The sequence below is a fragment of the Tursiops truncatus genome, chromosome 1, assembly GCF_011762595.2.
Source record: "Tursiops truncatus isolate mTurTru1 chromosome 1, mTurTru1.mat.Y, whole genome shotgun sequence".
Taxonomy (NCBI): domain Eukaryota; kingdom Metazoa; phylum Chordata; class Mammalia; order Artiodactyla; family Delphinidae; genus Tursiops; species Tursiops truncatus.
The window spans coordinates 24044825-24068571 of NC_047034.1; the positions used below are offsets into that span (position 1 = coordinate 24044825).

At 38.3% G+C, this 23747-nt stretch overlaps 1 protein-coding gene across 16 annotated transcripts in view; it reads right to left on the bottom strand.

Moving 5' to 3' along the window:
• The window catches only part of CDC42BPA (CDC42 binding protein kinase alpha), a 326271-nt gene extending 309449 nt beyond the window's left edge, over positions 1–16822 (bottom strand). For 5 of the 16 annotated variants that reach the window (XM_073801177.1, XM_073801159.1, XM_073801161.1 and 2 more), the window contains exon 1: positions 15469–16821. In XM_073801177.1, coding sequence (XP_073657278.1) covers positions 15469–15646 — 178 coding nt within the window. In that variant the 5' untranslated portion in view covers positions 15647–16821. Of the gene's footprint in view, positions 1–15468 lie in introns of all 16 variants that reach the window. The other 11 variants (XM_019920354.3, XM_019920350.3, XM_019920352.3 and 8 more) reach the window with 4 other exon arrangements.
• Between the last annotated feature and the right edge of the window lie 6925 nt (positions 16823–23747).

Genomic DNA, 23747 nt, shown 5'->3' on the forward strand with positions numbered 1-23747 from the left:
ATCTACTTTAAATTCTTTTGATTCTAAGTAAAGGCATTAAACCTAGAAACTAATAAGTGATCACCAATTTAAGATATAAATTTTAATTTACGGCTTTACTATTTTTAATGTTTTCTTTTTTCCTTTTAGATGAAATGCAACACTAACAGAATTTTTTAAGTATACAATCACCAACAAAAGAAGTTACCGACAATCTGGAAAATAAAATAAAAATGACCTTGAACAACAGCGGTGCAGTCAACAAAAATATCTGGAGAATAATCTCTAATGCAAGGAAACAAAGTATTGCAAAATTGTTTAGTCGTTTGGGCTGCTATAATAAAATACCACAGATTGGGTGGCTTATAACAACAGAAATTTATTTCTTACAATTCTGGAAGTCAGAACTCCAACACCAAGGTGCCAGCATGGTTGCTTTCTGTGTCCTCTCATGGTGGAATGGCTCACAAGCTCTCTGGGGCCTCTTTTATAAAGGCACTAATAATCCCGTTCATGAAGGTTCCATCCTCATGACCTAAGCACCTGCCAAAGGCCTCACCTCCTAATGCCATCATCTTTGGGGGTTCAGATTTTAACATATGAATTTTGGAGGGACACTAACATACAGACCACAGCAGCAATTCAATAATAATTTGTTTTAGGGTGTGTTTTTCAATATGTATCCTAATGTTCAAATTAAATAATGAAGTCATTCCCTGAAAACCTGACCAGGAGTAGTTAGAAAGCTGACCAGTTTTCCACTTAGTCCTACTGCTCAGCAACTCCCTGAAACAAGCTTCTCTTAAACTCAGCCCTAAAACAGAAATGAAAAGGACAGCTCAATTATTTAGGCTTCAAAAAATTTTCTGTGAGATATTAAAATTACAAGAAGAATCTCATTTAATATGAGGCATTTCCTTGCATTTACAAGGTCCAACATGGATTTCAGAAGACTCAAGAGCAGGTGAGTACTGTTAAACAGAGCTACCCTGCAGCTGTGTATCTGACAAGTGTTCTGATGTCTGCTCTCACAGTACCTGGTCGCTTACTAGTTTATAGAAGTGACAATTTCATCCATAATTCATAACATTTGTGTAATTTAGTTTGTCTTTATTGCTCTGTTAGAGTTCTTTGTTGTGTGTTCAATTCCATAAACATTGAGTATTAGGCGTGTGCCTTATGTAACTTTAGAAGGATCTGTTTATCATTAATGTAATTACATAGAATTTACCCTACATAGCTTTTTCAAGAATAAACTACCTTTTCCTACGATAAATCAAGACTATTTATAAATTGCCATCTATAAGAACAGAGCAATCACTAAAGAAGAAAAACAGACTGATCTGCTCAAAGACAAATTTTAACTGATAAATTTTAAATCTTCTATTTACTGTATCCAGTTTTCAGCTCCTCATTTAAAGACTTGGAAAAAAGTTTGAAAATGAGGTCAATGAGGAAGGATTAAAGGAATAGGGACTTCATAATTCTTCAAAAACTAATACTATTTTTTAAGTTTTCATGTTTATTAGTTATTCATAAACACAGATTCAATTGCCAATTAAGGTTCAAGAAAAACACCAGGCCCCAGTTAAGTACCATCACCCTCACCAAAAATCTTTTCCTTCCTATACCATCCTCCCAATATAGTTATAGCATAATTTTAGTTAACTCAGTATTCACTGGTTCCACTACTGTAACCATGTAAATTATTATTTTCCTTTCCTACACAAATTTTTATTTTTCTTAATCACTGCTTTCTCATTTGCTTCACTTTCCAAGCAAACCCAGACTCTCTCCAAATTTCTAAATCTCCTCTCAAGATGTTCAATCACATCAGATATTAAAGTCTCTCGGGGAGATTTCTGCACTGCCTCTTATCTGGGCTGATTGACCTCTATGTTTGGTGCAAAGCAATCATTCTGTATTCTCTCTTCACCATCATCTTAGGAAATCCTTTCTTCTCTCCCCTGTACTGGATCTCCTACTAGGGGATATCTTATATTTCCTCATCTTAATTTACTCTGTTTAGTTGGGGCTAGAGCATCCAACTCGTCAGTTTGCCTATGGCTCTCCTGGTTTCAGCACAAGTCTATATACTAAGAAATTCCCTAGTCCCAGGTAAACCTGGATGGTGGGTTACCCTATTAGGAGTCCAGAGGTTGCAGAAGGTAAAAAAAATTATTTATTTTTTTTTTTTTTTGCAGTACGTGGGCCTCTCACTGTTGTGGCCTCTCCCGTTGTGGAGCACAGGCTCCGGACACGCAGGCTCAGCGGCCATGGCTCACGGGCCCAGCCGCTCCGTGGCATGTGGGATCCTCCTGGACCGGGGCACGAACCTGTGTCCCCTGCATCGGCAGGCGGACTCTCAACCACTGTGCCACCAGGGAAGCCCGGTAAAAATTTTTTGAAGACTTGCAGGTCTTAAACTGTCCTTATCCCGCCTTCGCACTTGACTGAGAATTTGGAGGGTTAAGAATTCCAATTCGGAAATCATTTTCCTTCAAAATACTAACATTGTCTTCTAGCTTCCAGTGTTGCTGCTGAGAAGTCCAAAGCCTTTCTGATTCCTGATCCTTTGTATTTTCTCTTTGGAAACTTTTTGAGTCTGTTCTTTGTCCCCAGAGATCTGCAAACTCCACAATGAATTGGTTGTAAATCTTGGTATGCATCTATTTCCACCCCTTGTGCTGGTATTTGGTGGGGACTCTTTATCTAGAAACACGTGTCCTTCAATTATAGACTATTTTCTTGAATGATTTCATTGGGTTCCTCCCCTCTGTTCTCCCTATTGGAATTCCTATTATTCAGACGTCTTAAACTGGTCCTCCAATGTTCTTCTTTTTATCTCCTCTCTTCTATCCCTTTGTGGTTTCTGCTGTATTTTCTGAGAAATTCTTTGTTTTACCTTCTGGTTCGTGTACTGAGGTTTTAATTTTAGCTATCACATTTTTAATTTTTTTCATTCTTTCATTTTCATTTTTTTCACTGTTCCTTTTTTTTTTTTTTTTTTTTTCCGGTACGCGGGCCTCTCACTGCCGTGGCCTCTCCCGTTGAAGCTCACAGGCTCCGGACGCACAGGCTCAGCGGCCATGGCTCACGGGCCCAGCCGCTCCGCGGCATGCGGGATCCTCCCGGGCCAGGACACGAACCCGCGCCCCCTGCATCGGCAGGCGGACTCCCAACCACTGCGCCACCAGGGAAACCCTTCACTGTTCCTTTTCATGACATCCTGACTTACTTCATGGTTCTTCTCTTATCTGTGAGAATATTAATGATAGTGTTTTGTTTCTGAAGTCATTCTTTCTCTGCAGAGTCTGTTTCATGTAAGGTGCTTTTTTCCCCTGTTTTTTGTTTGTTTGAAGCTGTATCTTATTTATTATAGGCTTTCTTCAGATATCTGACAATCCCTGGTTTTATATTAGGAATGAGAAAATGGAAAGATGCTCTGAAGCTCTGAATCTTTGGGTGAAGCCCACTGATAATGAACTGCACTGAAGTGTGACTACCTGAGCCCTTTACTGAGGAATCTCTGATGTATCTGTATCTTTAGGCCTTTCTTCTTGGACTGGTCAGATTCTTCAGAGAAGACTTTTCTGATCTCTTATCTTCGTGATAAAGGCCTAGTTGCCAACTTTCTGGGAGCCAAGCAAAAGTATATAAACATTTATTTACTCTCTTGTTTTCAGTATGAAATGCCCATCCTAAACTGTGCCTAACGTCACTCAACACAGAGAATCTCTGTCTTACCGAAAATAGACATTCAGTCTTTGTTTGGGGAGGGAAGACAGGAGCCAGCTGGCATGTAGCAGGGGAAGGGCTCTGAGTTCCTACTGCTTATACAACAATTCAATCAGTCCTCCACATTTTAGCTCCACCTGTACCTCAACTTTCACAGATTCCTGACAATACCAATTTCTAAGACTTTTAAGCATTCTGCCAAGTCAAGGGGATAGGTCCTAGCTTACACTATTACTGACTTAAGACTTGACTTTCTCAGATCTGCTAAGTCAGCAGTTATCACCCATCTACATGCTTTTTCAGCTTCCAAAATTTCACAGTATCCTCCCATGTTTTTCTCATCCTTGAAGATTTACGACTTCTTAAAAATTCCTTTACCATAGTTTTAGTGGGGCTGCAGAAGAGAATGAAACTAATTTGTGTGTTCAATTCATCATCACCAGACTATGCTGGACACTGTTGCAAATAAGGTTAAACACAGACTTAATGTAAGAAAATTTTACCTTTAAAAATTGGAGGCTATTTGCATTTTATCTTATTCCTTTAAACAGTAGCACCCTCTTCTCCTTACCTTCACCCCATAAAATACTCATTTATAGATTATCAACTGCTGAGGGAGGGGACTATGAACCACTACTTATAAGAAACCCCTTCTGAAATAAAGCAGGATACATCAATGAAGAAAGAAATCCATGGAACAGTTAAAGAATAATCAAGTAAAAGATCTGATTAGTAGAAGAGTCAACACCTCATTATAGCTGGAGGAAAAAGGTGAGTGTGGTACAAAAGGGCAGCACAAGAGAATCTGGGGGATAATAGAACTGCTTTGTATCTTGACTATGGTACTGGTCTACATTTGTCAAAACTCATAGGATATATACCAAAACAAATGAACTTTACTATATATAAATTTTTTTTAATGAAGTACAGTTAATTTACAATGCTGTACTAGTTTCTGCTGTACTATATATACTATATATACTGTACTATACATATATAATTTTTGAATAACTTTAAAAAACCCTTTAAGGTAAGAATGGGAAATATAAACAAAATTATATATATACATATATATATATATACACATATATGCATACATACATACACATATACCATATATATGCCATTAGGAGGAATAGATCAAAGTAGGAATGGGGGAAGAGAAGGCATCGTGGATCAGAGTAGGGTGTTGAAGGCTGAGCTGAATGAAAAGGATATCCACATAAAAGAGCTGCATGGCATCACTTCTGGGATATTCTTGCCAAAGATGTATTATCATGAGGAAACAAACCCAAATTTAGGGTTTACTTCAAATGCTGCAAAATAACCAGCTGGCAATCTTCAAAAGTGTCAGTCATGAAAACTGAGGAAAATCTGAAGCCCTAGTCCAGACTGACTGACACTAGAAGGCATGACATCCAAATGCAACATGTGATTCTAAACTGAATCCTTTTGCTATAAAGGTATTATCAGGACAACTAACAAAATTTGAATGAGGTCTAAGGATTAGATGATACTAATGTACCAGTGTTAATTTCTTAATTTTAATAATTGCATTGTGGTTATGCAAAAGAATGTTACAAAATACACACGAACATATTTGGGGATTACGGTATCAAGTTGGCAATTTACTCTCCAATGATTCAGAGGGGAAAATATTGTACTAGCAATTTTTCTGTACATTTCAGATTGTTTCAAATTTTTTTAAATAATAAAAAGATTAGAAACATAGACAAGGACCATATCCATATGCCATGCTAAGGAGTTTCAATGTCATCCTGAAAGCTATCAGTAGTCACTGTAGGATATTAAGCAAGATGTTGACACGATCAAAGTTGTAACCATTTTTTAAAAGTTCTACTAAACAAAGGCCCTTGGATATGTAGGATTCCCAATATTTTCAGGTTAGGTGCACATGTAATACTGAGATTATAAGTTACTTAGCATTTAAAGAAGAAACAAAAAGCATGATTAATAAGGTCAACAAGACCCAGGAATGTAATCCATTTAGATACATTTAACATAGACAAGTCAACTGAGCAGATGCACACAGAGGTTGAACAGTACCAGGATAACTCAAGAGCTGCTGTAATTAATTGGGGTTACCACAGGAACACAGGTAAAAGTAACAAGTATGATCACACTTAATCACAATTTACAGCAATGTAACACAGCAAGGAACGCCTGGAAAAAACTGTCAACTTAGCACGCATCAGTCAGAAATGGGGTGACACATTACAAAGGCATTCAGGAAAAAAGCAGAAATAGAAATCACACTAGACTTGGGAGTATTATTATGGTTTTAACCATAAACTCTAGGAAAATCTTTATAAGTACAGAAGATGAGAAGCTTTACGATATCATGTCAATGTGTCAGCTGCACCACATACCTGAGCTTTTGGTCTGTTTTTAAATGTTCCTTGGTTATGATTTTTGGTTGGGGCAAGGCCATAATTAGCTAGCAATACAATCACAAACTGGGGCTCTAGCCACTGCGGGTTTTTCCTAATCTTTTCAAACAAATATTTTTTTAAATCTCGGGACAGAACACTTCTAAGTAAGTGCATGACTACTTTTAATAATATCTGAGTCGACTTGGGGCGTTAGCCACTTCCAGTAAACCAGGTATTTAAGGATGGGATTCTTGTTGCAGCAGGGCAACATTGCTTTGACAAAAAAAACCTCTCATAAAATTAATTAGTTTTGTTCTATTTCACAGCCATGACAGTCTGTCTCCCAAATTCTATACCAGCGCAACGGTTAGAGAGATAACTGGATTAAAAAATGATCAATTGCTACTGAAAACAAAAAATCACTAGGTTAGCAGGAGCATCTTTACAAACCACGAACTACACACATAAATATAAACTCAAAGGCATGTATCAAGTTTTATTGTTCTTTGTCTATAAACACATACTTACCCAATGCAGAACTCCACATTCACCTAGTACATACTGCCGAACTGCCTTCTAGGTGATGCAAACAGAAGTGCTAAAAAAACATTAAACACGGAAAGGATAAAGGCAAGTCATTCAAACCTCTGCCTTTGGAGTTGGATGTGAACTGTGATAATATTCAAAATACGATGTGATAGAAGAATTCAGTAGCCACTTTCTGAAATATAATTAATTTAAGAGCTCTGACACGGCCTATGGATTCTTAGCGCACACCAGCACTTCCCAAACTCTGCCAGCTATCCTCATAAAAAGGGTTCCAGGGCTTCCCTGGTGGTGCAGTGGTTGAGAGTCCGCCTGCCGATGCAGGGGACACGGGTTCGTGCCCCAGTCCAGGAGGATCCCACATGCCACGGAGCGCCTGGGTCCGTGAGCCATGGCCGCTGAGCCTGCGCGTCCGGAGCCTGTGCTCCGCAACGGGAGAGGCCACAACAGTGAGAGGCCCGCGTACCACAAAAAAAAAAAAAAAGGGTTCCAAAGTCAAATAACTTAGGCAAATTCTAGGTAAAACAAAGTTAAAGAGGTTTCTGTACCACAGAACTTTTGAAAAGTGTTACTATGATAATGTGCTTTGTAATATACAAAGAGGGATGCAATAAGTACTATTTCCCAATCTTACATATACACTGAACTCTTAATTTTCAAAATCTTCATTTATATCTATTGAAACATAGTTTAGGAAACACTACGGTATACTGTGGATTTTCTTCATATTTACTGTCAGTCTACAACATGCATTTATGGGTGCTGCATAATCTTTAGTCCACAAAAATTCCTAAGTGAATGACATATCAATAATTTTTCATCATTATTTTAATCTTCTGAGTTGAGGTCTAGAATTCCACCACTGATTTGCAGGTTGGAGCTATATAAATATAAAAATAAATCATAACTAGCCATTTCACAATATTTGCTGTTGGTGATGAAAAGAATAGGCATGGGCTTAATATTTACTGAAAAACAGTTCAGAACTACACAACATTGTAAAGCAACTATACTCCAATAAAAATTAATAAAAAAAAAAAGTTCAGTTAATAACAACAAAATGTTCCAGTGCAAAATATCCTGAAAGAAGGAATAAGATGCTGTTTGCATAGTCACATAGGGAAAGACATCTCCGATGCCAATATAATTCAATAAAATATTATCAGTAAGCTATGAGTATGTTTGTTAATGGTGAAATAAAGTTATTTACATCCCTGTATTAGTACAACTATACATTTCAATTAAACTTTACCAAAAAATAGCATTTTATCTTCCTTTATCATAAGGCCAGATAGAAACTTCAAAAACAGAATGAGAAGTCTCTTGCCTTCTGAGATGGCCCACACTCTGTCTATGGAGTGTGCATCTCCCTGAATAAACCTTCTTATCATTTAGGGGAAAAAAAAAACAAAAACAGAATGAGAAAAAAAGCCAACAAAATTCAACTATAAATCACCAGAAAAAGAAAATCCTAAACCAACTTTCAACCTTTTGGAAAAATAAGCTATTACTATTATGCCAATTTTTCACTGATGTTAAAACAGACTTAGGTTAAGTAACTTGCTTAAATCACCCAGCCAATGATCAAGGGAGTCAGTCTGAACCCAAAGTCCCTACTCTTTTCCAGTATTATAGGTTTAGAACAGAAATATTTCAGGTTGAGGTATTCCACTTGTAGATCTTCACCATGGAAACTCTAAGTAAATTTAATTAAGCTTTATCACTGTGAATAGAAAAAACTGACTAGAACAGGTTTTGGTTTTTTTTTTCATAAATTAAGCCTACAGTGATGTGTATGCAATCTGAAATAAAACCAAAATTTAGTAAGCGATTGCACAACTGAACTAATTCACAGGTATTTTTAAAAGATTGTTTTCATCCACATAAGTAGTCTTTTCAAGCATAATTAGATTGGGGGTGAGAGGAATAGTGTTGATGGGGAAGAATTAAAGAGAACAATAAATGTATGTCAGAAGAGAGAGAAAAAGACTAATTAATTTATGCTATAAGCTATTTATCTTTAAAATCAAGTCAAATTATCCTCTAGTATTATCTTCCACCTTAATACTCAGAATAGAAATTTATGGTAATCACAGAGTTCTAATTGCTCACATAGTGTTGAAACAGCACCAATTATATATGGTTTCCTCTTTAATAAAAGTATTGTATATTCTGGCTTCTTTAAGCTCTACATAAATAGGTGCTGGCACTTGAAACCCATAGTTTCACAGATACAAATAATAGTAAAGTTCCCACACTAATCCAAAAATCTGAAACCAACAGCCTAGCAAAAAACATTGTAACCTTAGAAAAAACAATACTTAACACTCTGAATTGTAAAATTGCATGTCCATGATCTTTTCCTCTGAAATATCACAAAGTAATGAATAACATTATTTCACAGACAGACAACAGTTGTGCAACATGTTACAATTAAAGTAACTAAAGCTGCAAAAGATAAGGTGAGAATTTCTGAATTTGTTGTGAATGCCTATACTTGAAAAGCAAGTTTAATTAGAGCAAGAAAAGGTCATAAACAGAGACTTGTCAGTAATTTCAAGGACTTCAGAGGCTAAAAGCACTGGTTCATTATTTTATCTAATTTCATTCTACTTTATAGGGTGCTTTTCCTGGACGCAAATGTTCACCAGCCTCACACATGTGCTACTCCGCCATGATTAAGTTTATCTGTGACTATGACACAGAAGACAACTGAAAGTCCACACCACTAAGCAAAACCTAACTTACTCAGATTTGGATTTTCTCTCCAAACCACACAGTGTTCCAAACTTTCCCTAAAATTATCTCTTTCTAACCCTGAAGACACAAGGGACACCATGACCTCATACTGAAAGAGCATTTCCCAAAGGGTGTTCCATGGAACACTGGTTGCCATCCGTCTTCCTCAAAACATTATAAATTCTAGGATAACCCACAATATTTTTAATGTTTAATTTTGTGTAAAAGTTTCCCAAATTTATTTACCCACACAACCCCCCCCCAAAAGCACCTATTAATATCCCATGGATTTCCAGAACACATTCTGAAACTAGGGAGGGGGCTAAAGAAACCCTAACCCCAAAATGAACCATCGTTCATATGAGGAAGAATTAAGGGGCAAATAGTGAGATTGGAAAGTGGAGAGCCAGGTCTCTGAGCCTCCTGTTAACCAATGAAAGCTGAAGTGCTACTCACCTATAGCAGCAGATAAAGAAGCACTAGAATTGGGGGAGGGGTGTTAGCCAATAGAGGCTAACAGCTACTAATTGGAAAAAGTGGACACTGTAGAGAGGAAGTATGGAGCAACTGGCTGGGAAGAGCAAACCTGTTACTCTGATCAGCATCAAAGGGGAAAAAAGGAAATCCCCTGGATCTGGAAAGGAGTTTTATATGCAGTGACAACAAAAGACAGTCATTCATATGTCTGGGATGACCTATACTTATAGTGTGGGTCATTTCCAAGAAAAAAGGAAAAATCTTTATGGAAAGAACTTCTTGACTCAAGATACAGCAAAAGCTGTTGAGCAATTCTTCACCTTAGCTACTGAAAACTTGAAGTCATCCCCACTGGAAGTTTCATGAGTAACAAGGGATGAGAAAATCTATGGAACTAGCAGATCCTTCTCACCTGCATCTACTCTAACATTCATCTGGAGTAATGGGAAGGCATAAACAAAAAACTACAACCAATGTCTAAAGGTCATATCCCTCATGTTTGACAAGTTACACAACTTTTACAGTTAATGGAAGTCAATATCCAGGAGCCCAAAGTCAGAAAAGGAAAAATGTCAAAAAAAAAAAAAAAAAAGGAAATGAACCATCAAAGACAAAACCGAGTGAATTCCGCTGTCCATTAAGTTCTTCTAAATTAAAAATACTCAATTATTCACGAATCAGATTAAAGTAGCAACCCAGGAAAACAGTATATTCATGCTCATTTTCTCATTTCTCCCCTCTCCCATTCTCCCTCCCTCCTTCCAAGTATCCTGTCACTACCTAAACTCCTTTCTTTTAAATTCTTCAGTCTGTCCCAAATTTAATCATGTGTACTTTTTGAAAAAGGGAACTAGGTCTATAATTTTTTCACTGTTAAACAGTGAACATGTTTTAGCGTCATCTACACTAGAATTCAAACTCTTCTGCTTCCAATCTTCGGTAAGAAATGTAAGAAAACATGAGTTCTGTATAACAATATTTATTCTTTCAACACATGATGTACTTGATATATTCTAGTATACTTAATTTTTTAAATGCTGGTTGGACTTAGTAAATTGATTCTAAAACCTATCAAAACCAATAGGATGAAAAACAATGAGCAATACATACAATATACTGGCAATAAGTGTACATGAATAGAAAAGGGTTTGGAAGAATTTTTTTTGACTACCATAAAAGAGTAGCAGAATAAAATATTCATTTGTAACAAGTTCAGTTCTTTTACCCTAAAATAGCCTGGGCTTACTATCTAATATTAACCAAGTCCCAGGAATTATGGAACATTTCATAAAATTTCCAACACATTATGCTACGTGTTTTTACACTGCTATGTTAAGGTATGCCTTACATTTCCATATGAAATAAGTTCCTAAAATTATTAGTGTTATTCCTGACATCCCTGTTCACACTCATGGAGCAGTACATCCTTTAAAAAAGAGAGAAACAGAATGCAAATGGAAAAATAATAGCCATCACTTATTGCCTGCTTCTATCATATGCCAGCATTGTGTGAGATCAAATAACTGTACTTACTATCACTCTTAGAAGAGACTAGATTATTAGGTGACTAGTATGAAGGAAACAAATGCCCAACCTATATTTCTGGTGACATTTATGATGATCCTAATTGAGGACTTAAATAAAAATAAACCTAATCATGTGTATTAAATGAACTTTTTGGTAATTTGGTATGATTAATAAATTCTACTCAGGAAAAGCTAACAACGAGGAACAACATAAGTGAAGAACGAAGAAAAGATTCAGATTCTTCTAATCAAGGCATCATCATCTCACTTAAATGACCCACATATCAAAAGCATGAATAAGCTTTAAAACTACTCTAATAAAATGAAAAGTTTAAACCACAGTACCTGCTGATGTACTCTAGTAACAAGTTTATTAGTCATTCAGACTATTGTGTGTGTGTGTATACACTGAATAAACTATAAAATTACTGTTGTTTAAGGATAATTTAAATGAAATGTTATAAAGTCCAAGATTCACAAAGCATCAAAATACAGTTGGCCACATACAGATAGTTCTGCATTTCTTTTTTTGTATTGAGTAGTATTATCTTATGCCTATTTTTTAAGTAACTTGGTTAAGAATTCCCTAAAATTCTGATTTTCCATTTCAAAGTAGAAGATAACCAATTCAATGAATAACATATTCATTTAGTCATTACTAGCAGATTAGCTTATAATGTAAAAGTTATTTTTACTTCTACAGCTCTACTGTAACTTAACTCTAGAGTCACACTACTGACAACAAAACTTTTATTTTATAAACAAAACACACAAACCATAACCACTTCAACAACTTAAAAAACAAGGACAAAACAATCTTTCAAAGCTTGTTGTATATAACAGGAAAATATAATAATATTTAATAAAAATAATAATCTTATTAAATTTAAAAGTGATATATGGCCTTAAGGCACTCTTTGTCCCCTTGCTCTATTGCTCAGTGACTTAATCCCCTCTTCCTCTCTAGAGCTCTACTTGTTTCCTCCCTCAAGCCATTAGCACCAAATGCAAGGAGTGCTATCAAAAAAAAGAAAAAAAAATCTAACTTTGAATTGTCAGCTTTCTTACTGTCATGATACTGTAATGAGCGAAACATTAACTGTATCAATAGAAAAGTGAAATGGGCCATAACTAGGAATAAAGTGAAATTGATGGAAATGAAGCAAGTCAGAATCTTGCTGACTTCATTTTTAAAAGTACCATCAGCATAAAAATAAGGCATATCTAGATGACACTTCCATTCATATAGACAGCCAAACAAATATACATCATGTACTAGTATTTAACCACTACAGCTCTTCTGTTGCAAATATTGGGTCTTTTAAAACTCAAACTAAAAATTGTATCATTTAAGGCAAACCTAAATTACCAAATTTAACCCCAACAAATAATCCCTTTCAATTTCCATCACAGACCAAAAAAATAATATTTAAAATATTAAATTGAGGTCAATTCACTATCTGGAAACTTCCTTAATCTAACTTGTTTTTTATATAATGTTAGGTAGTGAGAATCCAATAAGACATTTCCCCAAAATGTAGTAATCAGTTGATCTATTTCAATAATTAAATGAGGAGACTGGCATTCTTAAATAACCTAAATTCTCAAAAAACTTAAAGATAGTAAATACTACTACTCATGATGCACTTCTTGACAGCTTTTTCCATTCTTTCTTTCCTTCCTCCTTACCCAAACTTCTATGGTTGGTAACTTCCACTTTCAAGACCTCACACTCCAACTTAAAAACGCCTAAGACTTAACAGACACTGCCTAGTCCCAAAGCCTACAAAATAACTGCCTAAAAATTCTAGTCTCTCATTCTTTATTACTGAGAAACACAACAGGAGTTTACTTAAGAGAATGTATATTTTTGTTACATCACACCAGACTTCTAAAAGACAAAATATGAAGGATACTACTAAAACATAATTTACTTTAAAATTGTGAAAAGTCCCTTGCTTGAAATTGTTTAAAATCTGCTAATAAAAATAAAATGTATTTGGCCAAACACTTATTTGACTTTTGGCTTATTTGGCTTAAATTAGATATATACAAACAAGGTTTTTTTTAATACAGATATAAGAAACAAGATCCAAGAAAACATATTTAGTGGGAAATATATATAAATTATTCTGATAATACAGAAAAATATCTCATAACATAAATGTAAATTCTTAATCACCAAAAGGCAATTGAGGATATAGTTTTTTATCATATTTTTAAATTACATTTACAACTGGTACATACGAAGAGTTCTCCCACCATTTTGCAGATGAGAAATAATAGATATTAAAATGACAATCATAATCATAGACTAGAGTATCGCTATGAAACCATAATTCAAGAACTGAATCTCTAAAAGTATCAAAATCTTTTCCTTAAATCTTAAAAAAAAAAACTAAAAATTTTCTAAATTTATTAAACATGAGGTGTAAAACTACACATCCTTTATAAAATACTTTACACATAAAAATAAGGGACATATATTCACAAATCCAGTACCAAAGTCAAAACTGTTTCATTCTTAAGAGAGCAGTCTCTTGAAAGATCATTTAGAATTCTTACATTCCCAGTATGAGTCTAGTAATCTGTTTTTAAAAATTATTCTATTCACATTTCATATATATATATATATATATATATATATATATATGCTTTTTTAACCCTTACGACATCAAGTTGCTAGAAAACTTCTGATACTGACAAATTGAATAATTAAAGTTATGATGTGTAGGCAATCTTGAATAAGTGATTTACCTGACAAACGAAGTTTTAATAAATCTCAAGTCAAAAAAACGAAATAATCACCAACTGACTTTTACTTCAGAAAAATATTTACTTGGAAACAAAGACATTTTAGTATAAAAACTTTCCAACAAACTCAAATATTGGTATTCCAAAGGTACAAAATAACTTCTTTAGCTAATATCCTTCAAAAGTCAATGTACCAATGTAGTTACACTGCCATGTACTATACACAGTATGGTATGTCATGATGTGTACTCTTCCCACAGAGAACTGGTGGATGTTGGAACTTGCTCACATGTAACATCGGAAACAGAACTTAAGCCAAGCCTTCAAGCTTGAAGGTCACATGGAGCATTTGCTCTCATCATTGATTTACTCCACTACCTAGCTCTTCTAAATCACATCCATATTTAGGAGAATGAAGACAAAAATTTAGCCAGTTTAGGTTTGAATTAAATTTAGAGTAAATCTAACTCTCAGGCAGGCAGGAGCTGCTCCCAAACATTCTCTACCAAATACTATCACAAAATTCGTAAACTATTTATGTCATCTTACAAACATGACAATTTTTGGCAAGTCCGTGTTTAGTAATTTCCTTTGCTTGTACTATATAGAGATGTGATAAAACCCACTGATGACCACCTTCAAGTTCCTGTTGACCTAAGATATTTTAATATCTCCTCCCATTTCCAGAGTGATTTCCAAAGCCTGGGAAGGAATGTTTCCACTAATAAATATCTTTCAACTGAATGCCTGTTATACCACCACGCTCTCGGCAAAGTGAGCAATAATCCATTTTTGCCCATCACAGAATTATTCAAAATCTCTTACTGCTGACCAAAAGACATAAGTTCTTCCTCATAAGTCCCACATTAAATCTAGGCAACACTAGAGGGGTGGGATAGGGAGGGTGGGAGGGAGGGAGACGCAAGAGGGAAGAGATATGGGGATATATGTATATATATATATATATAGCTGATTCACTTTGTTATACAGCAGCAACTAACACACCATTGTAAAGCAATTATACTCCAATAAAGATGTTAAAAAAAAAAATCTAGGCAACAACTGAGTAGCATGCTTTTACTCTTGGGAAAATATTTACTGAAAACTACAAGAAAAAAACCTTGAATAATTGGTGTCCCCTCTTTTATTGTATATATATTTAAACACATTATGTATAATGTATTTAAATACATAATATATATTGTGTAAACACAATATATATTTATATACTCATTACAGAGAGTTTATCATGATAACTCTCTATAACAATTAAACCATAATGGCTAAAGAGTTTTTTATTTTACATACAAACTTACCCCATTCTAGGTATTCAAGAATGTTCTTCTCTCTTCTCAATGGAGAATTATTGCATTCATCATAAAGGCAGATGAGGATATCCAGTAACGTTTCCACACTGAAGCACTGCCCATTGGTCTGAGCGGGCCCATCCAAAATAAACTGCTCCAACTGCCTCAAACGCACTTCTCCAGACATGTTTGCTTCAACTTCTGCTGGTTTTTCTTTCAATTACTGAACCGATTTTGACGATGATTATTTGAACCTAAACTTGAAAAGGTGTGGTTTTAAAAATAAACCACTTGTTATTCAAACAACTGTCATGCAATGCCGGTGCTGAATTCAACATCCAACACACCAGTAACCTCACTTAACTGAAGCGTCTTCTATTTCACACATATACATATATTTTGAGGGAAAGTTACCATAAAATATATTTAAAACATTTTTAAAAGAATAATACAATTAAATCGTATATTTAAATAAAATAATTAAAAAGTACTGAGAACCAAAGAGTCAACACTTCTTTAAAAAAAAAAAAAACTCTTCTCCTTCATTCAAAATTCAACTCGTGCAACATAATCCTGAAACGAATCCAGTTGCATCATTAATGAATTAAGTCCGATCTGCATCAGCAATTCACTTCCCAAGCAGAAGGAAAATCGAAAAGGAAGGGAAAAACCAGAATGTATATAAGGGGGAGGGAAAACCAAAAATTCTGCTGCAAATCCTCCCAACCACCACTTGGATAACGCATCAGCGGCAATTTCTCCGGAGGGAAAGGGAGGGGGCGAGGTCCCTGAAGCAGCCCCTCGACTCGGAGCACGCCAAGCCTTCCCCGGAGGAGGCTTTCCCTTTCTCCTCCCGAGGTCCTTCTTTTTAAGGCTTTGCAGTTAGTCCTATTTCCAACGGATTCCGATGAAAACTCTTCATTTTTCTCCCCGCTTCTCCCAGGGGCCTGACTGGCTGCGGGCGGCACTCGCCCCCGGCTCCGGGAGCAGCGGCTACTCGGCCGCCCGAGCCCGCTCCATGTCGGTGGTCGCTGGGCCGCCGGCCTGGGCCGCGCCGGGCGCAGAGCCCGGTCTCCCCCACACCCGCACCGCGGCCGCCCACCCGCTCGCCCGCCCACACTCCCGACGCCCTGGCGAGGGGGTGCTTTTCTGGATTCAAAGGACACGGACGGCAGCAACTGCGGCGGCGACGGCGCGGGCGGCTCCGGCAGCTAGTTCTCCCCCTTCTTCACACCCCTGGGTTAAGGGCATCTTTCCCCCGCAAAGAGGGGAGCGGCCGAGGCGCAGGAGGAGGGGTTGGTGCCGCTGGTAAGGAGACCAGAGGCTGCCGCAACCCGGCTCGCAGCCACTCCCTTCCTTTCCCTCCACCCCTCCCCCTCCTTCCCCGTCCTCTCGCGCTCGCGCCCTGGGCTCCGCGAGGCTGCTCCAGGACCCGCCGCACGCAGGCGGAGGCTCGCCGACGAGTCCGGATCCAATATGGCGGCCCCCGGCCCCCGACACGCGCGCACCCGCCCTCTGCCTTCCCCGCCCCCGCCCCGCCCCCGCCCGAACCCAGCCGGCGCGTTGAGGTCCGGTTCTGCGGCCCCGCAGAGCCGAGGCCAGGCCTTGGGGGGCGCGCGGGCGGGGGCCGGGGGCGCGGCCGCTGCACCACCCCGAGGGGAGGGTGGGGACGCTTCGGTTGAAGAGGCTGCGGCTGCCGCAACGTGGAATGCAGGGATACGGGAGGACTGAGGGAGGCCGCGGCGGCGGTGGTGGCGGACGGTATGGAGGCGGGAGGACCCAGGCGCGGGTTGGGAACTGCGCCACCGCCTCGCCGCCGTTCCCGGTTCCTCGAGGCTTCTCGTAGGGATCGCATAGCGGGGCTTCCTCCGGTCCTCGGAGGCACCACCCGACTGGCACGTTTGCTAAGGGGGCCCAGAAGCAAACGGCTTTAGGTTTCCAACAGATCTGTAAAACACAGTGCTTTTCTCACCGCCTCTTACCTGCGCGCTACCCGCCCCCCAAATTCAGTTCTCAACAACTCCAAAGTAATTTTCTAGGTGTCCAGTTACACCACTTCTTGTGTCATTTCCCGGGACAAATACACTGACAGACATGTACGCGCTACCCTCCAAGTCCTGAGTGTGTGTGCGAGAAGAACAACTCTCCATGTCTATTCCCAAAAGTTTCCCTACGTAGAGCACAGTGTTTCCTCCTCCGGAACTATTCTAGCTGCTGCCTTTATCCCAGCCTAGGTTACCACCTACAGGGGATTTAACCAATGAAGGGGAGTCAAGACAGTTCGCCACTCTCACCAAAACTCCATCCCCTGTGCGCGCTCGCATGCGCGCGCGCACACACGTAGCCCAATGGCACAATGCAGAAACTGGGCAGCAAAGGCAAGTAATTCAATAGGTAAGGCTATTTAGGGCCTTCCGGGGTTTTTTTGAATCTTGATTTTAGGAGAGCGCTCTACAAAATTCTCATGGAAGATCCCACATTTAAATGTATCACTAAACTGGGTCACTGCATTTCTGTCATTTCCTCTCAAAACTGCCATCTCCTTTATAATCTTTCTCCAAAATACAATTATTTTATATTCCTTTCCTACACCCGTGAGGCAGTTATGTTTTCTATGTTAATGCCTACAATTGCCACAATTTTTCACATCTTACTAATATGAAATCTGAGGAAGCACTAGAAATGAAGGTCTAGAAATGAAGGCTAAAAATGAAGTCTAAGGTTAATTATTCAAGTTGCTGTCATTCACAAAATATTGTGACTCTTGTGAAATCTACACTTGCATGGCTTATATGAGGAGACACTATTTCCAGTAAGCTCTTGACACATGTGATACTTACATAGATTCAGACAAAAGATGGATCATTTATAGCCATGACATCTTTATGTGCGTGTGTATTGGCTAATTATAAAAGTAATAGAAAAGCAAAAAGAAATGTTTAATCCTAACACAGATAATAATATTTTGGTGTTTATTTTTAAAGTCTCTTTCCTATGTATTTTAATAAAATGATGCATAACAGAAGCCAGTTTTATAGCCGCCTGTTTTCACTTAGCAATATATTATGAACATGTTCTCAGGTCAACACATATTCTTAAGCAACATGGTTTTTAATGGTGAAGCCAAGACATTTTAACAGTTTCAGTTGACCATGAGGTGGGGTAGCAAAGAAAGAAGCAATTTCTTCTGCTTTGGCACCACAGAGCTGACTCTAAGATACCTACTTATCCAACTTGTAAATAACGCTAAAGAAGAGTTTAAAAGAGAACCTATAACACATTGTCTCAATAAATGCTAATTAACAGTGGAAGTATATGAGGTACAGATATGTTTTTTAACAAAAGAGTCATGCTGCCAGTTTTTTCTCTACCTATTCTGTTAGCACTTGGGTACCACCCACAGTCCAGGGTACTGATGGTTGCTTAATAACCTTTTCCACATTATTTAGAGAGTAAAGGGGAGAACTTATTATTTTTATTTTTTAAGAAAAGCACAAAGAGAAGGAAGAAGGTTGAACCCAATCAATTTTGCTTGAATAATTCAAGCTCAGAGACTTAATAATTAACTAGACCCTAAACACATTGTGTGGGTGTTATTTTAAATGTTTGGGTTGAAGTGTGAACATTCTTGTTAATGAAACCGAAGAAAGGTGCAGCTCCAGCAGCCCTACAATACTTGAAGTGATCCTGCAAAACATGAGTGCTACAGGCTGCATGGCAGGGTAGCACTTTTTTCTTTGGATAAAAAACCTGGAGGAGGTCTTCTTTGTGAAATTTTGCGTGGGGGCCTGGAGATTAGATGTATACCACTGCAAACACAAATTGTTTGAAATAATCAGGAAAAGTTTTATGAAGATGCTGGGTATTATTCTGACCTTTCAGAAAGAAATAGGACAGGAGAGGACAGAGAGATAGGAGAGTGAAAAGAATAAAACAGGACAGGCGTCTTTAAGCCTAGTCCAACAAATCCTCCAATTCTGGCCTAAGAACAGAATTGATCTACCAGTTTATAACAACCAGCCCCACTCTTACCTTGCTGTACCTTACTCCAGAATAACTAGATGGAGAACAGGGCCAAAAGCAAGGTGAGCGCCACAGCAGGGCTTCATGCATAGTAACACACAGGTATTTTACTACATCACCTTTCAGGCCAGCTAGCACATCCTGACCCTGCAAATGACTGACTTGGTTTAGAGCGCTCTGAGGATAAAACGCCAGCAAATGCTTGTCCTCACTTCATGTCTGACTCCTGACATGAGTAATACCAGCTGCAAAGGCTTATGTTATAAAAAAGGGAGACTTTGTGATTAATAATTACCTCTTTTACAGAACACTTACAATGTGTAAGTACTCTCCTGAGTACTTTGAGGATATTATTCTATTCAATCATTATAACCATATGGAGTAGACAAAGTACCATTTCCATATCATAGATAAGGAAATGGGTTTAGAGATATCTTGGATAACTTGTGAATGACCACACAGCTAGCAAGTGACACAGGAACTGGGAGTCAACACCAGGCCTGAGCCCATGGTATTAACCATTATACAAGAGAGGTCAGAAAGATCTGCAGAATTCCATAAACCCAACTCCTCCTTCCTGTTGTAACCAGGGAGCAGTGGGATATAGTTGTTAATCCACATATTTGGACATTAGAAATTGACATCAGGGCAGAGGAGGGAAACACATATGACGGATCGGGATCCAACCAGAAAAAGAGAAATCACCCATGTATTTAAACCAGAGAGACCTTAATTATGAGAAATGGGTACACAGGTGATGGGAGAGCTGAGGAAACACACAGGGGAGAGTGAGGTGACCCACAGTCTGGTGGCAGCACCTGCTACTACCCCAAGGCTGGTGGAAGCTAAAACCAGGCCTGGAGGGAGCTGGAGCCCAGAGGAGGTACAAGGGCTACCAGGGAGGCTGCCTAGGCAGAGAGAGGGGAAGGAGAATCCCCTTACCGCGAATCCCCCACTATTTGCAGCTAACACAGAGCTTGTGAAAGAGAGCCTGCATGCATTGTCCTCAAAGAGCAGAGCAGAGCAGGCGATGGATGTGGAATGACTGCAAAGACAAACAGGCCAAGGATTTACATACATATAATCAACACAGTTTCAGTTTTACCCAAACCATTAAAAAAAAAAAAAGCAATAAAGCCAATGTCTTATCTTTGAACAATAATTAAGTGGATTTTAAAGTGGCATAGTTTTAACCTAGGAGCAGTTTTTACTCCTCCCTTTTCATATTTATTTTGCTTTGTTTTAATTTCTCAAAAAAAAAAAAAAAAACCCTAGGGGCTTCCCTGGTGGCACAGTGGTTGAGAGTCCGCCTGCCGATTCAGGGGACGCAGGTTCGTGCCCCGGTCCGGGAAGATCCCACATGCCGCGGAGCGGCTGGGCCCGTGAGCCATGGCCGCTGGGCCTGTGTGTCCGGAGCCTGTGCTCCGCAATGGGAGAGGCCACAACAGTGAGAGGCTTGCGTACCGCAAAACAAACAAACAAACAAACAAACAAAACCCCTAAAAACCCAACCAAACAAACTCTCCTCATCTAGGGCATGTTTACTCAGGTTCACAGACCAATACTTCCCACTTGCTGATCAGTGGATCTTGCCTACCTTGCCCTATCTTTAAATCTTGCATTTAAATTTCTCATTAAAGCTCTACATAAACAAACTCTACTATAAATGGAATTTTCAAAAATATGTTTAGGGTCAAACGTTATAATACAGATATTGCCCCCCTATTACAGCAGTTTAGTAAATTTGGATATTAAGAAGATAGATGCCATTCTCTTATAAATACCATCAGCACGAAACATTTGGCAAAAGGCTCCATGCCATGGGTGTTGACAGAAACCAAGCCAGTTAAGCCAATGTGTCCTTCTCAATCCTGGGGCGGGGCTAGAGGTGACACAGCCAGGACCTAGGGGCTGGCAGCAGAAGAAATGAGTTAAAGAATCCATTTACCCCACTCTGGAAATCTCTCTGCCAAGGTTACTGTGACTTCCACATTATCAAAGCCAATGGTCAATCCTCATTTTACATTTCATTTGATCTTTTAGCAGTTTTGACAGCACTAATCACACACACACACACACACACACACACACACACACACAATTGAAATACTTTTCTTCACCTGGCTTCTGCACTCTCCTTATCTTCTCCTCCCTCACTGGCCACTCCTCAGTCTTCTTTGCTAGGTCCTCCTTGTATGCCTGATCTCTAAAAATTGGAGTGCCTCAAGGTTCAGTCTTTGGAACCCTTTTCTCTTTTCTATTTACACCTATTCCCTAGGTGATCTCAATCAGTCTTAAGGATTTAAATACTATATATAATGGTTTGAAAACACATGTCACAAATTCTTCAACACTTCTCTCATTGAAGGTTGAGTCTGCACCTTGAATCTAGGCCAATCTTAGTGAATCACTTGTTTAATTAGAAATTAAAATGAATGGAACAAATAGAATGGAACAGAATAACCACTTTATGTGGGTTATTGAGATTGGGAAAACAAGATGTGATAGCCATATCCTTTGTTGTACAGTGCCCATCAAGCAACACTAATAACAGCTAACATTAATTGTGCACCTTCTATGTCAAGTACCAAACTAAGGACTTTCCATTCACTGAATTCTCTTAACAACCTTATAGGGCAGAAACTATTATTATTTCCTGTCTTAATCAACTCAGGCTACTATAGCAGATTACCATAGACTGAGTGGCTTAAACAGCAAACTTTCGTTTCCACAGTTGGAGGCTGAAAGTCCAAGATCAAGGTGCTGGACAAACTGGTTCCTGGTAAGAGCACTCTTCCTAGTTTGCAGATGGCTGGCTTCTCATTGTACCTTCACATGGTGGAGAGCAGAGAGAGATGAAACAAGCTCTCTCATGTCTCTTCTTATAAGGTCACTAATCCCGTTCATGAGGGCTCCACCCTCACGACCTTAATTGCCTCCCAAAGGCCCCACCTCTTAATACCATCACATTGAGAATTAGGATTTCAACATATGAATTTTAGGTGGGATACAAACATTCGGTTCATAAAATTTCCATATAGAAAAACTAAGGACTAGATAGTTTAAGTAACTTTTCAACGGTTATAAAGTTGATAGGTGGTAAGGTCAGGCTTTCAATCCAGGTGAGATTCATTTTAAAGCCTGTGTGCTGAAATGCTTTGTTAACCTACCCCAATACAAGCTAAAAAAAACTAATATCAGTTAACTGATTAATAATTAGACAAAGCCCTCTTGTCTAACAAAAAGAAGGGAAAACAAAAATGACTTCATTATAACCTTGAGGCATAAAAGACATTCTCTTGCAGGAGTTTGGTCAATTGTTTTCCATATAAAGAAGAGCAAAACCAGAGAGAATAGTTTATTGAAATAGGGTTTATTTCATGTAGACAAAAAGAGAAACTCTTAATTGTCAGGTTGGTAAACCCCAAAATCAGACACAAAGAGAAATTGTGGAGTTGTAACATCTGAGGATCTTTAAAACGATCGTTTCAATTCGATTTCAACCGCCATCTCTCTTGAATAGTTTGGAATCCACCTGCCAGAAGGTGATGGGATCAGAACAGATGTGCTCTCCAGGCTCCCTTCAGCAGTAAGATTCAGTGCTTCCTCGCCCGTACGGGGGACTAATTAAACCCACAGTCATATGGTAGAGCCAGCGATTATGTTTTAGAAAAGACTGTGACCTCTCTCTGACCCAGAGGATAGCAGCATCAGCACTTACAAGCCAAATGAAATGAGGCACTGTCAGCAATGTTCCTTACGATAAAAAGTATAGCAATAATAATAATAATAAGTATCAAGACATAAACCCACAAATAGGATGGTATCTGGAGCACCCCAGGCATTCATGATGGGAATAAGGGAAATGAAAATTCAAGAAAATTACATTTGAGATATCAAGAGGGGCTTTCCTCAAATAAGAAAGGTTCCTAACATTACAAAGTACAAGCAGAAATCCATGCAGAAGATAAGAAACTATGTAAAAAACTTTGTAAGTATTAAAACTTGGGACTTGTTCCAACCACTTCTTCAGATACTAGGGTGGCATGGGTCAGGATAAGAAGCTAGAGAATAATATTAAGAAATGATGTTAGAAGAAACAAATTAAGTATTTTTCTTTACTGTAACATTAGACTTTCCTGTTCTTTGAAACTTTGTTTCTCATAATGATAACATGTTATCCTGTATAAACTGTTGATCATTAGTGGATTATTTTCTCAGCAATGGAGCTGAGTTTCTCTGAACGCTTTTACTCACCATGCCTT